The sequence below is a fragment of the Dipodomys merriami genome, unplaced genomic scaffold (genome assembly GCF_024711535.1).
Source record: "Dipodomys merriami isolate MVZ:Mamm:240054 unplaced genomic scaffold, mDipMer1.0.p SCAF_17, whole genome shotgun sequence".
NCBI classification, from domain to species: Eukaryota; Metazoa; Chordata; class Mammalia; order Rodentia; family Heteromyidae; genus Dipodomys; species Dipodomys merriami.
Window position 1 is genome coordinate 31,761,416 of NW_027203048.1, and position 16,853 is coordinate 31,778,268.

Sequence of the window (16,853 nt, forward strand, 5' to 3'; positions counted from 1 at the left end):
AATTCGGATCACTCAGAAATCATTTTTCCTGTTGGTACAATACTCATGGCATGCATCATCAATTGTAAACTAGAGTATTTCTCTTAGTTTAGATTAGAATCAATGTATGTTAAGTAAAGTCAAAGGTAATAGCACACAAAGCATAAATTACAAGTTCTATGTGAAGATCAAGCAGCATGGTTCCAGTGCTTGGGCTCAAATTACAGGAGGGCTAGCACTTATGTACAGTCACAGTCAATCAGAACTTTGGTAGTTTACTTCCAAGATAAGATTTTATATGGCAGGACACAAAAACTAAAGAAAACTTTCTATATATACCCAACAAAGATTAATTGAGATATTTCAAAAAAAATTTTTTCCAGAATACATAATACAAGGAAAAAATCCAAGATATGGAATCTATTATATATGTGTGTGACTCACACAAGAACTAAGAAACTGGGGCTGGGAAGGTGGCTCAGTGGTAGAGCACTTGCCTTGCATGCATGAGGCCCTGGGTTCAATGCCTCAGCATTACATAAGCAGTAAGAAAAAAAGCCGGAAGTGGCGCTGTGGCTCAAGTGGTAGAGCGCTAGCCTTGAGCTGAAGAGCTGAGGGACAGTGCCCGGGCCCAGAGTTCAGGCCCCACAACCGGACCCCTCCCCCGGACCCCTCCCACCCCCCCCAAAAAAAAGAACTAAGAAACTGAGAGTAAGATTCTAAAACAAGGTCAGGCAGAACACACTGCATGCAGTATTAGATGCATTAGAGAATGTTTATTCTTACAGCCAAAATTCCCTTTAATTTCATAATTCTGAAAGTATGAATATATGAATTAATATAAACAGCACTATTCTTCAAAACATACTATTAGCACTGACTTTCGAAACATAAGCTTAGTGATGTGATTTCATTACATCATGGTCATTTACGTGAATAGAGAAAAACAGAATTTTATACTCGTCTTTTGACATTAAATTCTGTGTATGTCCAGAAAACAGAAACACAATTTACCTTCAGAGAATCAACTAGATCGTCAACTAAGAAAAGGCGCCTGAGTTCTTTTATTGTGCAGTTCACATGGCCAAGAGCAGAATTACTGTATTTCTGAATCAATTCCTCAGATATAGCGACTTCGGATTCCAAATATGCCCTGGAAAACAAATACATATTTCTCACTGATGATTTGTCCCCAAATGTCAATCAGCAATTATTTATATATAAATGAAGAGATTTATAAAAATAGACTAATTTTAATAAAAAAAAACCTAGTGTCTCTATGTAAAGCAAAATATAAAAATTCACCAAGACTAATTTCATTGGTATGCAGTCAGCCAAAAACCATATGCTGCCTGGGGCTGGGGGTTCTTGCCTGTAATTACGAGGCTCACGGTTTGAAGTTAGACCAGATGGAAAAGTCCATGAGATTCCTCTCCAATTAACCACTAAAAAGCTCAAAGTGGAGGTGTGACTCAAGTGGTAGAGCGCCAGCCTTGAGTAGAGAAGTCAAGTGAGAGCATGAGGCATTGAGTATACACAGAAAGGAAGGAGGGAAGGAGGAAGGATTGAAGGAAAAATTGAAAAGAAAAAAGGGGGGGGGGGGGAAGCTCGTATGTTTTGAAGCCAGATCCACCTGAGTTTGGCCTCTTACTCGACTGTGTAACTTTACAGTTATTTAGTCATGCCTCTAAGAATCTCAGTTTCCTCTCATTTACAAATGGAGATTGCCGTTGGGATTCACTGAATAAATAGTATTTAACATAACTAGTCCAAAGAACCATTTGATAAATGGTCCTTATGATGACAGTTTTTCCCCCTTTGTTGTTTAATCAAACTTCCTTACCAAAGACTCTAATTACTTCCAAAGCCTACACTCTTCTCAGCCTAATTTTTTTTTGTTTGTTTGTTTTGTTTTGTTTGGAGGGGGTCCGGTCATTGGGCCTGAACTTTGGGCCTGGGCACTGTCCCTCAGCTCTTCAGCTCAAGGCTAGCACTGTGCCACTTGAGCCACAGCGCCACTTCCGGCTTTTTTCTTTTTACTTATGTGGTACTGAGGAATCGAACCCAGGGCCTCATAAATGCAAGGCAAGCGCTCTACCACTGAGCCACCTTCCTAGCCCTCAGCCTAATGTTTTTATAGGAAACTGCCCTCAAATGTTAATCGTAAGACTATAAAATGGGTGCTAAAAACACAGTGGCAATTCTGGTAAAAGAGAACATTTAGTGTCTACTTAGATGCCCTAATTTATACTGAGGTGGCTGGAACTATTAAATGGAAGAAGGTAATAGTAAGAAGGAAATGCTACAGGCATGCAAGGAACTATTTTCATTAGTTACGGTTTCAAAGAAGCCACTTTATCTTAGAAAGTAGAAGCAAGTCAGATCTGTTGGAAGTTCTTCCATACTTACTCCCTCCTTATCATTTTCCCACATTTATGAAAACCATCCGTTGCTTGCACTGGAAATAACAGTCCTCTAATACAAGTCCATAACCCATAGTTTTTCTAAGTAGTATGCCCCAAATATGTCTCCTTGTTTTTATTCACAGTGCCACTACTCTAATTTGTGTTCATTACTTACAAACTGGAATATTTTATCAATAGCCAAACCAGTCCCTGATCAATAGCCAAACCAGTCTTCAGCCTTAAGCCACATTAGTCTTATTTGAGCTATGCCAGATAGTGCTTTAAACTCAAGGAAAAGTTAGACCTGCTACTTAGCTAAATAGCCTTATACATTAGAGAAACGACCTTCTTAAAAACTTCAAGTTCAAACATTCTGTGATTCTATGGTTCCATTTTTCAACCAGCAAGTACCCCTCAGCCTTTCTAATCTTTCTTCCCCCTACTCCTTATGTTGCAGCCAAAAATGGGTCATTTACCAAATATTTTTTTAATTGCATTGCCTCCTGGAGCTGTTTTCCCACTCCACAATGTTCTCTTCTCATTACTAATGTTAGCCTATGTATTAGCTTCCTCTCAGATTATGGATAAAATTTTGTTTATTAAAAACTGGCATCAGGGGCTGGGAAGGTGGCTCACTGGTAGAGTGCTTGCCTCGCATGCATGAGGCCCTGGGTTCGATTCCTCAGCACCACATAAGCAGAAAAAGCCAGATGTAGAGCTGTGGCTCTAGTGGTAAAGCACTAGCCTTGAGCTGAAGAGCTGAAGGACAGAGTTCAGGCCCCACGACCAACCAAGAAAAAAAAAAAAACGGGCATCAGGAACCATTCAATAAATGTTGGATCTTAAATGTTGGATCTTTCTCCCAAAACTTGTAGTATCATTACTTTGTCAATTAGAATAAGCTAGAATAAAACAAATCAGTAAGACACTTCCTTCCAAGTCTGAATATCAATTATGTTTACCCATAAATAGATAATATTTAAAGAACAGACCCTTCCCTTGCCAAAGTAATTTTTAAATGTTTAAAGAAATATTATGTTCATATACAAAACTATCAGAGAACATTTCAAAGCCACAGTTACAATAGGAAAGAACCTCTCAGGGTCATTTGAGGTCAGTGTTAGAGAAGCCTTCCTAAGAGTTAAAAGTTTCAAATCAAGCCCTAAACCAAACAAAAAAAATACGATGCACTGGAGCAGCTAGAGAGTTGAGAATGACTGCACACAAAGAGGGACAAAAACCCAAGACAAAAACATTTGAATGTCATCCTATTGTTATCAGAGAGATCCTATGCATAAATATGATAAGGTAACACGGATTTCGCATTGGCTAGTTTACAGATCCCTGATCTAGACTGAAGGAACGGTGGGAAATAACAAAATTTAGTGATCTTTACATAAGATGAAAACAAATATCACATTAAAACTAGAAGGCTAAAACCTAAGGTGACAGTGTTTTTACTGATAGACGTCTGAATAAAATCACTTAAAGACATGAAAAATTAATAGAACTTGAACAAGCATGAAGGTTCTTTTGGTATGAAATGTTCTGGAATTAGATGTATGGCTGCAGGACTCAATATATTTTTAAAAAAACACTTGAGTTTTATATACAGTGTATAAACTATCTCAAAGTGGAAAGAAATGTGAAGTATAACATGAGAATAGGAGATTCAAGCTGTGTTCCCACAGCAACTACAAATCTAATGCTAGGGTATTCTTGTAAAAAAAAAATAGGACAACAAATTAGTAACTGAGAGGTGAAGTGATGAGAGAAATAAAGCCCTCTAAAACTAATAATAAAATAAGATTTACAAAGTAGTATCCCTGGGAAAGGAGCAGAAAGAGAAAGGGGGTCCTAAGCCATGAATGGTAGAGATACAAGAAAGTTATATATATATCAACTAGTATTGAACATTAACAATGCAGAAAAGGTAAGCAATATGGAAATACAATACCCACCAATCACAACCATGTTAAAAGATAAAACATGTGCTAAAGTAGAATTAGATGACTTGAGAATAGGCTTTATACTCAGGATATATAAACTCAGTCTTTACCAACATAAGCCTTTCATATAGGAAATCTCAAAAGCAGTACTTATGGCACAACTTTTTAGAAATAAACACATGACTGAAATTCTGTAGTATTATTGGTTTACACTACTGCCAGTGTATGTCTTGTTTTTCCAGACATCTCACCTGAACGGGTGGCCTTCATCTGACTTCTGGATAGCTTGGATCACACCCTTGTACGTTCTAAAGCTGATAGTCACAGAGAGCAGGGCCAAGGCAATGTAGGCTGTTACACTCACAATGCTGAATACTGTCAATGAAAGCAGCAGGAATAAGCTGGCACCAAACACCACTCCAGTCTTCTTAATATCTCTCCAGTAGAGGAGGTCAACAACTAAATTAAAAAAAAAAAATCTGAATTAGAACATGCTTTTAACCTAGTTGGACTTGGAACATTTACAGTGGCTGTATGTATTACAGAAGTAAAAAGACCACTGAATAAAATCAAACTCAAACCTAAAACATGAAAGACTTTTAAGATACATTTTAAAATCTACTGTAAAATGTTGAGATTGAAATTATTTAAAATTACACATCTGAGATTTACAGTTTTGCTTTTTAGAAGCTAAGAAATTTTAAATGCTATGTAGTCTACTATGAACACAAGTTGTCTACATAGCAAAAGATAGGAAAAACAGCATTTACATAGCTGAAAATCTACTATATCCCACAAGGAAAAAAAATGTCATAAAAACTTAGGAGTCAAAGAAAAATGGAAAAACTACATCTGTAGACTGTTTATACAATAGTTATTAATAGTAAGGAGTCAGAACCTGACCTAGCAAGTCAGCTCTTGGCCCATAGTCCCAGAAGCACGGTAATATCAAATAACCATAGGCCAACGGTCTTAAGATCAGGTTATATTCAACCCAAGGAGAACTATGCAGTGTGCCAAAGGGGCTCTTTGTCAGACTAGACAGAATTCATCTCTGCCAGGCTCAGGAGGCTGATATCTGAGGACCACAATTCAAAGCCAGCCTGGGCAGCAAAGTCCCTGAGACTACTCGTACCTCCAATAAAATACTCAAAAAAAAAGCTGGAAAGCAGTAATGTGGCTCAAGTGGTAGAGTGTTAGCTTTGAGCAAAAGAAGCTCAGGGGCAATGCTCAGACTAAGTTCAAGCCCCAGGACCAGTACAAAAAAAAAAAAAAATCATCTCTTTCTGGATTGTGTCTAATTAATTGTGAGGAGGAAAAAAAACTTATAGTAGAATTTTAAATACTCTTTTATAAAAGGATAAAGGAGATAACATAAAAGAAGTCCCATCCCCCTTTTGAAGTACCAGCGTTTGAACCTGGGTCTTATATTTGCTTAGTTTGCTTGGTTGGCAGGTGCCAACCAAGTGTGACTCAAGTCACACTTTGAAACCTGCTTTTTGCTGGCCATTTTGGACATAAGTCTCAGAGACTTTTCAGCTGGGCTGAGTCCAAACCACAATCCTCCAGATCAGACTCCTGAACAGCTAGGATGACAGGCATGAGCTGGTTGTCCAACAAGAAGTCCATATTTTTAAGGGCTACAGTGGTTTTGATCCTTAGGTGGTCTAAGTATATGTGACTTCCCTTTATTGACATGGTTATCTTTTTATAGGGAAAACTATGTATGCAAACTGTAAAACGCAAGGTTCTATTATATCCCTTCATTTCTCTTAGTATATACTGTAAGTACCTTGGCAGTGGTGTGTGTGCCTCCTATGAACAAGGCCATGGATTAGTTAATCTTCAATACCCTTCATCACAAAAAGAGACATTTTAAGTACACAGCACTTTATCTAAAAGGACTCTAATACATGTTTATTCCATTCTCTTAAATATGATCTCATTTGATAGTTTAACAGCCCCCTATGAAGAGAGCTTTCAATCTGAAAGTGTCCACACAGATTTCAAGCCTCTCCCAACTTATTACAACCCTGCCTAAAACTTCTGATTTTTTTTTATGTATACACTAGTTCTACCATTGTACAAAAATTAGGCATTGGTGTTGAATTACTTAAGACTCCAACAACAGCTTTATAAATCAATAGGTATGTAATTTCAGGCAGATGACTACATTCTTCTATATTTTACCTCTAAAATGTGTGTAAAAACAGGAAGGCTCTCACTGGGATGCTGACTCATTAAGTGAAATAATGAATTAAAATTTCTCATGTTGGTCATCATTAATACCTGTAAGCCTCGCTACTCGGGAGGCTGAGCTCTGAGGATTCCAATTGGAAGCCAGCCCAGGGCAGGAAAGTCTGTGGGACTCTCATGTCCAATTCTAATCCCCAGAAGCTGGAAGCCTTGAGTGAAAAGGCTAAGGACAGGCCCTAGTAACAGCGCACGCGCGCGCGCGCGCACACACACACACACACACACACACACACACACACACACACACACACACACACACACACACACACACACACACACACACACACACACACACACACACACACACCAACAACAAAATAAAAGTTTTTTATTAATAAGGTGATAAAAGGTAGCAAATAATAAATTCCTAAGTCCTTCAATAAGCAGGAGGAACTCTAGAAATCATACACGCAAGTCCACACATGTTGCATGAAAATATGTAGACTACCTTAAAATAGATACCATGATAGACATGTTGACATAAGCTGGAGGAATGCTGCGGTGCAGCTGCCCATGGGACCATTAGGAAAGAAACGCGAGAGATGAGACAACTAGGTGGGAATAGTTACACAGAAGACAGGAGGAACATATTCTAGAATAGGAAATTCTGACCAGCTGCTACCAAAAGCATTGCGAAAGGTATAAAAACATTTCAATCTTGTTTTGAAAAGGAGGTTGTCTTTGAAGCGGCAAAGATGAAGAAATACTAATTTCTAAATAGTAATTCTTAACTAGGCTGTTACCTTAATTGATACTTGTCAATCGTATTTCTAGGCCATAGATTCCTTCAAGTTCTTTGGTTAAAATAATTAGAATACTAAATTCATCCAGAAATGGAGGGACAAAGGGTGAACCAATGCAGCAGTGGTGCTCACTAGACACTATGTTGAAAATGAACTACACAACTTGTGGGTAGGGACAGGAGGGGAAAAACGGGGAGCTAGCAAAGGGGTGACACTGTCCAAAAAGAAATGTACTCATTCCCTGATTTACATAACTGTAACCCCTCTGTACATCACCTTTATAACAATAAAAAAGTAAAAATAAATTAAGAATTAAATCCCACCTGAGAAATATATTCAAACACAGCTGTTTCTAGAATTCATCAATTATATTCATTAGTTAATATGAAGTGTTTGCTCAGCCCTGATACCAAAACCAGAGTATACATATAATAATCCTCAACAAAATAATAAACCCAGTCTTGTAGCATACAGAATGAAGACCAAAGACATGATCACCACATAGATTCATTAAAAGCCTCAGATAAGATACAGTGCCTTGGGCTGGGAATGTAGCTTCGTGGTAGAGTACTTGTCTAATATGAAAAAGCTGGAAGTGGCACTGTGGCTCAAGAGATAGAGTGCTAGCTTTGAGCAAGAGAAGCTCAGAGACAAATGCCTTTTCATGGCAAATTAACATCAATGAGGAAGAGAAGAGAGCAAACTCAACTTGATAAAAACCATCTAACAAAGCTCAAAATACAAGTGTGTAAAAATGTTCACAAGTAGGTAATGGTAATGATATACAATTTTGTGATCATGCTACAATCAATAAATTATACACAACAATGATTTGTTTCAAATTCTGTCCTAGATTGAAAACTCTATATAGGAAGCCAATTTCTCACGCAGTACTTCCTTGAGCACAAGAGAAATGAACTACTCTCTGATTAGAATATATACCTATGTCAGTTTAAGGCATGTACCATACTCAAAAGGTTTCTACACTCTGGATTAAATATTTTATTCATAAACTATTTTTTCATGTTATTAAATAACAGAAGTCAATGCTTCCAGATAATTTATAAAGCAGCAATGTTCTACAGTGATCTACAGACATGTCACCTTTATCAGACTCTAAAAAATTGATGAAAGCCTTTCCTTGTTATAATCTTACTACTTGCTTCATTATAATTTGCTGCACTATAGGCATGGGCCAGACTATTATTCATAGAAATAGAAACATTTTAACTAAAAGTACAATATTTTCAAATTCAAACATAAAGAACATCTGAAGGAAAAACTTACAGGGTTACCATAATGCTAAATTTGGATTCCCCAGTAATTAAGTTTCGTCCTATTTATGAAGTGGACTCTTAGTTTTTACGAAACCAAAATTAAGAATTTAGGTTTTAGCTAGGTACTGGTGGCTCACACGAATCAGCTACTCAGAAGACTGGTTGATAGCTGGAAAGCTGAGGGTCAATGCTAGCCAAGTTTCCATCTTCAATTAACAGCAAAAATGCCAGACGGACTTGAGTGTCTGGATGGAATTATGAAAGATGGGGGACAGTGACGCGACGCAAGGTGTGGCCTTGATCAAGATGCACTGCACTCATAAACTAGTTTGTTGAATTGAAAAAAAAAAGACAGAGGAAAAAAAGTTGAATTAAGACTGTGAGGACTAGTTCAAGCCCCATACCAGTACCAAAAAGAGAAAATAAGAATAAGGGCTTGTACAAGGAAAGCTCAGCTTTTCATGGTTGTTCAATATAGTTTAGTAAAGAATCAATTATGTATGTAATACTATTGTGCCCTCAATTTTACTCTGATCTAAAATTTCTAAAATAATAGTTGTGGTTTTGCTATTCATCTTAGGGATTAAACTCAGGGCTTGGGCATTGTCTTTGAGCTTTTTTTGCTCAAGGCTAGCACTCTACCACTTGATGTCACAGCTTCATTTCTGATTATAAGAGTCTCACAGGTAGCCAATTCCAAGTGAACGTCTATGGCTCATATTTGTAATCCAAGCTACTCAAGAGGCTGAGATGTGAGGATCGCATTTTAAAGCTGGCCCTGGCAGTGAAGCCCATGAGACTCTTTTTTTTTTTTTTTTTAAGGAACCCATGAGACTCTTACCTCCAATTAACCTACAAAATAATGGAATTGGCACATAGCTCATAATGGTGGAGCACTATCCTTGAGCGGAGAAAGCTCAGGGACAGAGCCCAGGCCCTGAGTTCAAGCCCCAGGACCAACAAACCAAAAACAAACAAAAAGAGGACTTTCCTTTCTGCCTATGATGGCTTTAAACTGTGATCATCAGATCTCAGCCTTTTACATAGTTAGGGTTACAGGAATGAGCCACCAGCACCCAGCTACAATCATAGTTTTAATAAACTCCTGTAATTCAGAAAGAAGAGATGTGTTCCTCAAAATCCTTGCTTGTTTGTTGTCAAAAAATTACAGAAATCTTTATGTTTATGTATAGAACACAGAGTAGTATAGCATCCTTAATCAAACTAAAATTATAAATTAGAATAACTCAGTAAACTACAATCTTTTAAATAAAAATTTCTGGCACATTGCAAAGTAAGAAGAGTTGCCTACATTTGGAAATCACAAAGTGTCATCTGCCATAGCTAAAAATAGTGCTAACCCACATGCCTGACATGCAGCCGTCATGCTATTACATTTTTGCCTTAAACCAAATTCTTATTAAAGCTCTTCTTTGAATAGTCTGAATCTGGGTTTCAATTTTAGTCTTTCTGTGTAGGGGGAAAATGTTGAACTAGCTAGTCTAAAAATTACTGGAAAGACAAGGAATGGCTGGCAGAATGATAACTTAATTCTGAGCAAACGAAAATAGTTAAGTTCTGTTATGCAAAGTCATGTGAAGAATGAAAAAGGCAGACAAATAGGAAACAAACATATAAACACTAGAATATTAAATTTTCAGTTATTTTTCACAATCATGATCTTTGTTTTAGAAATTAGCTATTTTAATAAATAATTATGTATTTATTAGCAACTTTCAGGAATAGTGACTGGAATTCAGAGCTGATAATTTAAGCATTCATATCACAGATAGATGACAGGTGAAAGTCCAGAAAAAGGATCTGCCTAAGGCCGGTGCTTAGCTCTTTCCACAAAGACAGTAAGAGCAGCTTGAGTCTTATTCCTTCTAATTTACCACCAGTGTAACCTGAGCAGATCACTTAACCTACTTTCCAATGTGTTAAAAAAAAAATTACACCCATCTAAAAAGTTATTTGAAGCAGAAAAAAATTTCACCTATGGAAATGTTTGCCAAAAGGAATATAACAAATAAAGTCATGCAGGGAATTCAAATTTTAAATGCAATATTTAAAGGTAAGCCCTGGTTTTTGGTTTTTGTTTTGTTTTGTTTTGTTTAAAATCAGCTTGCCTTAATGGTATTGCTAACTTGGGTTCCAGCTGATAGAACACACTATTTACTACAAAGTATCTCAACCAAATACTTGGCAAAGCAACATCTCTCTTGCTTAGCTCTTCTTCCTGGAACTAGTTTTCAAAAGACACATATAGAATTTCAAGCCTGATCTCTCATCACTTAATCATTCCTTCATTACTTCTCACATTACAGTACTTTGATCAACCACCAAAAACAAGGAAAAAAACAAATCAAGGAAAACTTTATACTTGTCTTTTCTAATTATTTAGCAACCCACATTATCTCTAATCACAAGTCTGTATTTATCCCCTGTGTTTTATACATAAGAGGGAACAAGGTTAAATGAGATCAATAAATTCCAATAATAGAGATTCAATAATAAAGTAAGCCACATTCTGTAAATTATATTTCCCAGGAGCAATTTAATTGTCCTCCATACTGAAAACACATTAAAACTATAACTATGTAACTATATGATTATATAAGTTCTCTTACTACAGGACTTTTTTGAGAGGGCGTGGCAGGTGTCGGTCATGGGTCTTCAACTCAGCCAGGAGCTTTTGCTCAAAACTAGTGCTCTATCACCTTAATCCACAGCTCCACTTCCAGTTTTTGAGTGGTTAATTGGAGATAAGACTCTCATGGAGACTTTTCTGCACGGCTGGCTTCAAACTATGATCCTTTGATCTCAAACTCCTGACTAGCTAAAATCACAAGCATGAACCACTGGTGCCTGGTTTATGTAACTTATTCAAATAACGTATACAACTTAAATAGTAGAACAGAATCCTCTCATCCAAGTTTTAAAAATGTTAAGAGTTATAAAGTAACATAAAGTAGCAGAGGAAAGCAAGTTATCATAAACAATACTATACAACCAACCTCACAAATCCAAACTTACATGCTTTTTAACTTCACCATCTAACCTCACTCATCACCTAAATACCTTACCACATAAAATACACAGATCAGATGGGCACTGGAAGGTGATGGTTCAAAGCCAGAGTAGGCAGGAGAATCTGTGAGATTCTTATCTCCAATTAACTACCAAAAAGCCAGAAGTGGATGAAGGGGTATAGTGCTAGCCTTGAGCAAAAAAGATTCAGGGACAGCATACCCAGGCCCTGAGTTCAAATCCCAGGACCAGCACCAAAAGGCAACACAAAACAAAAACAAATCAACTATAAAAATGGAAACTTCTCTAATAATGCAGATTTCATGAAGTTATAGTTTTGAGTGAAAATTGCTCCGAAAGACTGACAGTTCTCAAAAGTTCTCAAAGACTAAAAGCCCTAGGAAAGTAAATGAAACTTTTCAACATTTTACATTATTATATACAATTCACTATGAAATACAACAGTAAAAGATGCCATTCTTTTTGTGACAAAAGTTATACTCCCAAAGTTAAAAAACTTGATGCATTCCTCTATTTATTCTAAAACCTATACACAGCTATGATTATAAACTAAATTTCATTAAGAAAATAAATGTTAATTCTTAATGTTTTAAGTTAAGTTCTAAATCATTCTCCCATCACTATTTAGTAAGGAATTTGGATTCATTTAGTAGTATTTCTCCCCTAAAAATTTCACATAGAAAATGCCTAAATATTACAGGAAAGTAAAAACAAGCTATTTGTTGTCTCCTGTGGATGATATTCATTTTAGTAAAATAGAAAATAGTAAGATAAAATTATCATCAATATGCCTCACTTATCATTAAAGTCATTAGTAAAGCTAGGTGACAGTGTCTCAAGCCTATAATCCTAACTATTCAAGACACTGAGATTTGAGGATCAAGATTCTAAGCCAGCTCAAACAAACAAATTTTCAATTAATCAGCAAAAACAGAAAGAAAGGCCTAGCTGTAGTGGTAAGAGCTCCAGCTGAGTGAAAAAGTGAAACCACAAGGCTGAATTCAAGCTCCAGTACAGATGCACTGTACTCATAAACTGACATGTTGATTGGTAACCCTTTGGTACAACTACTTTAAATTATAAAAGTCGAATTTAAAAGAGATTACTTAATATTTAGTTCATGTGGTTTTTCAATAGAGATCAGAGCAGAAAATAATCCTAATTTCCCACTTTTCTAAACCATATTAATTTTCCCTTCACAGGAAAATCTACACATTTAATATAATTCCAGGGAAAAATAATAAGTGGTATCTACATACTCAAAGTCAATATTCTCTTCACTTGAACAAATCTTAAAAATCTTAAATTGCAGAGGATTATTTAGGTGGAAATAATCAAGAGTGTAAAAAAGGGATATGTAGATCAAGGAACAGTTGTAATTCCTCATGTTTTTGAGCAAATTTGGAATTTTAGGAAATCTGTAGTCTGAGGTGAAATTCCTAAATCTATTTCAGTACCAATTCTTACAATGGTATCATTAATATTGGATAAGTTTTTGGTTATGTTTGTGTGACCTTCTAAAATAAATGCTATAGAAAGTAAAATTATAGAATGGTAGTACAGTCATTGAAGAAAAACAGTAGCATTGTAGTGTCTATCAGGTCTAAGAAGTTAAAGACATAAAGCAGAATATATATACAGTTATATAATATATATAGTTATATACATCAGCCTTTTTGAGAAGGCAGAGAAAACTGAAAATGTGATCTTAGAAAGTAAGTTAAATTTTAATATCCCTATCCAAATTCTAGCAACAGATGAGATCAACTGCATAAAAAATAAGGAAACCTACGCACTGCTTAAGTATTCTTCCTATATTCAAACATGTAATCCAATCTTTGAAGACTAAAAGAAATTATACCCAGTCCAGGAAGTTCCCACCAAGGCTTAACCACATCTATTTTCTCCCATGGCTGCTGTAATTGACTACTACCTCTTTTATTGCAGAGAACCACGCAAAAAGAAATATATTATGCCCAATAAGATTCTAGATTTAGACTGCATAGATATAACACCAAAACATGGGTCATTTTAGCTTCTGTATTTCAGCTTCTATTTTTCAATCTTTGGTTGTTCAAGCGCCAATACAAATCATAAAGCAGAAAGGGTCTCATGCCACCAGTTAGGTAGTCCTGAACAAATAACCTTTTCAGGTTTTTGTTATTGTTTCCTTATCTGTAAAATGCCTTGTCTGAGGATATAACCTAAAAATCATAAATTTATATAAGTTGCTAAAGTTACTTAATTTCTCCTTGAAGAAAGAAGGGAAGGAATCTCTTTTCTAACTTTTTGCCACAAAAAAAAACTTACTATTTTTCAAAAATGTACATGTTGAGTTTAAAACCAGGAGTAAACCTGAACTCAGAAGTCTCAACTTCTCATTTTTTTCAGAAGCTGTGCAGAGCCTACTAGGATTACTAGTGATAAACCTACCATTTCTGCCTTCAAGGAGTTTACAGGCTAAAAAAGCCAACAAACATATAAATTGGTATATTAGAAGGCACATACTGAAAACCCAGTGATGGTACAACAAACACAGATCACTCCTATCTGAGAAATCTGGGTCTTTAATAGAACTTGGGCAAAACAAAATGGGAAGATCATTTTAAGTAGAGAAGAAAACATGAGCAAATGCAGTAGCAGGCATGCTTAGAGAACAAGTCCTTCAATGTGGCCTGACACTGGGTCTCATGTGAGATGCTTTCATAATGGAGACTAAGTCACAGAATGCCTTTCAAAAGTCCAGGATAGGCAGCATGAATTTCACCTTAAAAAGAACTGAGGCTTTAGGAAGATTCATTTTAATTTGGCTGTGACACTTGAGATTTAGGTGGAAAGATCACTTAGAAGTCCTGGCAAAAATTGGGAGTATCCAGTTTGGGGTAAATAAAAATGAAGACTTACTTCCAAGTACTTACCCTTCGAAGATTCTAAATCCTATGTTTTCCACCTACATAGAAAACATGTGCATATCTGGTTTTTCTTTTCTTTTCTTAATATAAACCTGTTCTCATAAAGTAATTTACTTAAACTGACAAAATAGCTACCTTGGAAATGGTTAAAAAGAAAAAAAACACATTAGCAATACATAGATCCTGTTTTATCTTAGCTCTAGCTCCATGAAAGATACCCATTTGTTGCTCATCATAACAATTGGCACAATCTTTCTGGAGGGCAGTTTTGCAACATGCATCAGTGGCCTAATTAAACACTATACCCTAAAAACATGGAAATAATCCTGGATTAGAACAAAGATTTGATTCAATTATATTCATTTTAGCATTGTCCTTGCAATACTTGAGGCACTTCCATACTTAACTATTAATACATATAATGATGTAAATACATACACGCTTTTAAAAATATACTCCCAATCACTTCCTGTGAATAGGTTTGCTCTTCTACATAGCTTCAAAATTTTCTACAACATATATATCTAGTGCTACACTACTAAAGAAAAATCTACAAGAAATATGAATATCTGAACACTGGGCTTTTCAATTAAGTTCAGGATCAAAAACAAGAGTCTTTCTCCAATCAAGTAACACTCAAAACTAGTTAATGCTAAAGTTTGTTTCTCATGTTTTAAGGCGAAATCATGCATTTCAAGTACCAAGACTTCTGCTTTTTTCTATCTGAGTATCTGTGTGGGCATGCACCTGTAGCTCACAGACTCAGCTTTGAAAGAAAGTGAAAGTAGTTTACAAGCAACATTCAAGAATTCCCACAGAATCTCTACAAGGTAGAAGTCTCTATGTATGGTAGTCAAAAGCCAAACTGTCTTGAGGTATAATTATACTTCTGAACAGTATTCACTTACCTCATTTTGCATCTGATTCCCAATTCTCTACCATCAAACCTATCTTTTCTCTGAAGTTCAGAGATGTTCCCTACTTCCAAGTGCCCAAATCTTAAGGTAGCATGTTTCTATCTACCTTAACTCTTGTTTCTCCTGACACTAAAGCACCGTGATTGCCAATGTTTCACTGTGAGTGAAACTTCATGCTGTTCTTTGAGTCCCTCCCTCATCCTAGCTCTGCAAATCTATGCCAAATGTCCAGGATTTCACCCCTGGGTTTCTCAGATCAGACTTTCTTTTCACGCCTATTTCAGGTCAAGTTTTTAAAATATGACAACTACTGTCATTCTAAATGGCCTACCTCTCTTGATTCTCCAAGAGGTATCTTACACAACATCCAAAGCAGTTCCTATTTATTACTCTCTACTATAAAACTCCCAAAGGCTTGGGATAAAATTCCAACTCCTACTTTCTTCTACAATCTGGCCCAAAGTATCTACTCACAAACCAGAAAACCTCAAACCAAAACCCTACAAATCATACAAAAGAGGAAACTAAAGAATTTTAAAAGGGCAAGTTTCTTACTCTGTCCAAAATCAAAAGCAGAAGCTTCAAATCTTAGTGTTCTTCCCAATTTGCCTGGTTATAAAATGAATTACATCAGATTATAAAATGTTTTATACCACACTGCCAGGCCCTACAGAATCTTATACTGTAGGTTAAAATGATAGGAATCTATATTTTTAAGATGTACTAGGTGATTCTCATGCACAGAGAAATTTGAGAAAACCTGACCTAAATCATCTTCCAAAACTATACCATTTGATCATATCAATCTTTCTTTCGACTTTTGTCCTATTTTTCTGTTGTGTACAGAAAGTTCCACTCACTGACTTTGATTATCTTTTTTAGTGGTTACATCATTCTCCCACCCCCACCCCCCACTCATCCCACCCCTGTATCTTTGATTGTTTTAATCCAAGTTTTGCATATAACCCTAATAATCAGATACTATGAAGATTTCAATTATTATATATAGGTATTCTGCTAACAAATGATAGAAAATATAAAGACTATACAAAAATGAAAATTGTTAATACTGGCCTTAGACTGAAAGAGCAAGTATTTAATCAGCAAAAAATAAGTCACACACACACAACCTTTTCCTAAGTTATTGAAATCAAAGCATTTCACTTCTATTATACTTAGGGTTTGGGGGAAGAATGAAAAATAGGAGGGGAAATGAACCTATATATCCTTTTAGGTTTACAGAAGACCCTATATTATGTTCCTTCTTTCATTGTCATATACTTTTCAAAAAATGAAACATTTATTCCATGACAGCTTTTCGGTAACTTCCAAATTTAAATCTTACTCTTCAATCCAACATTGAA

General features: G+C 36.0%; 1 protein-coding gene across 4 annotated transcripts in view; it reads right to left on the reverse strand.

The window, feature by feature from the left end:
* Positions 1-16,853, reverse strand: part of Rtn4 (reticulon 4) — a 57,577-nt gene that overhangs the window by 9,077 nt on the left and 31,647 nt on the right. For all 4 annotated transcript variants that reach the window (XM_070025633.1, XM_070025634.1, XM_070025636.1 and 1 more), the window contains 2 exons: positions 4,585-4,792; positions 994-1,132 (listed from right to left, as the gene is read on the reverse strand). In XM_070025633.1, coding sequence (XP_069881734.1) covers positions 994-1,132; positions 4,585-4,792 — 347 coding nt within the window. The remainder of the gene's footprint in view (positions 1-993; positions 1,133-4,584; positions 4,793-16,853) is intronic.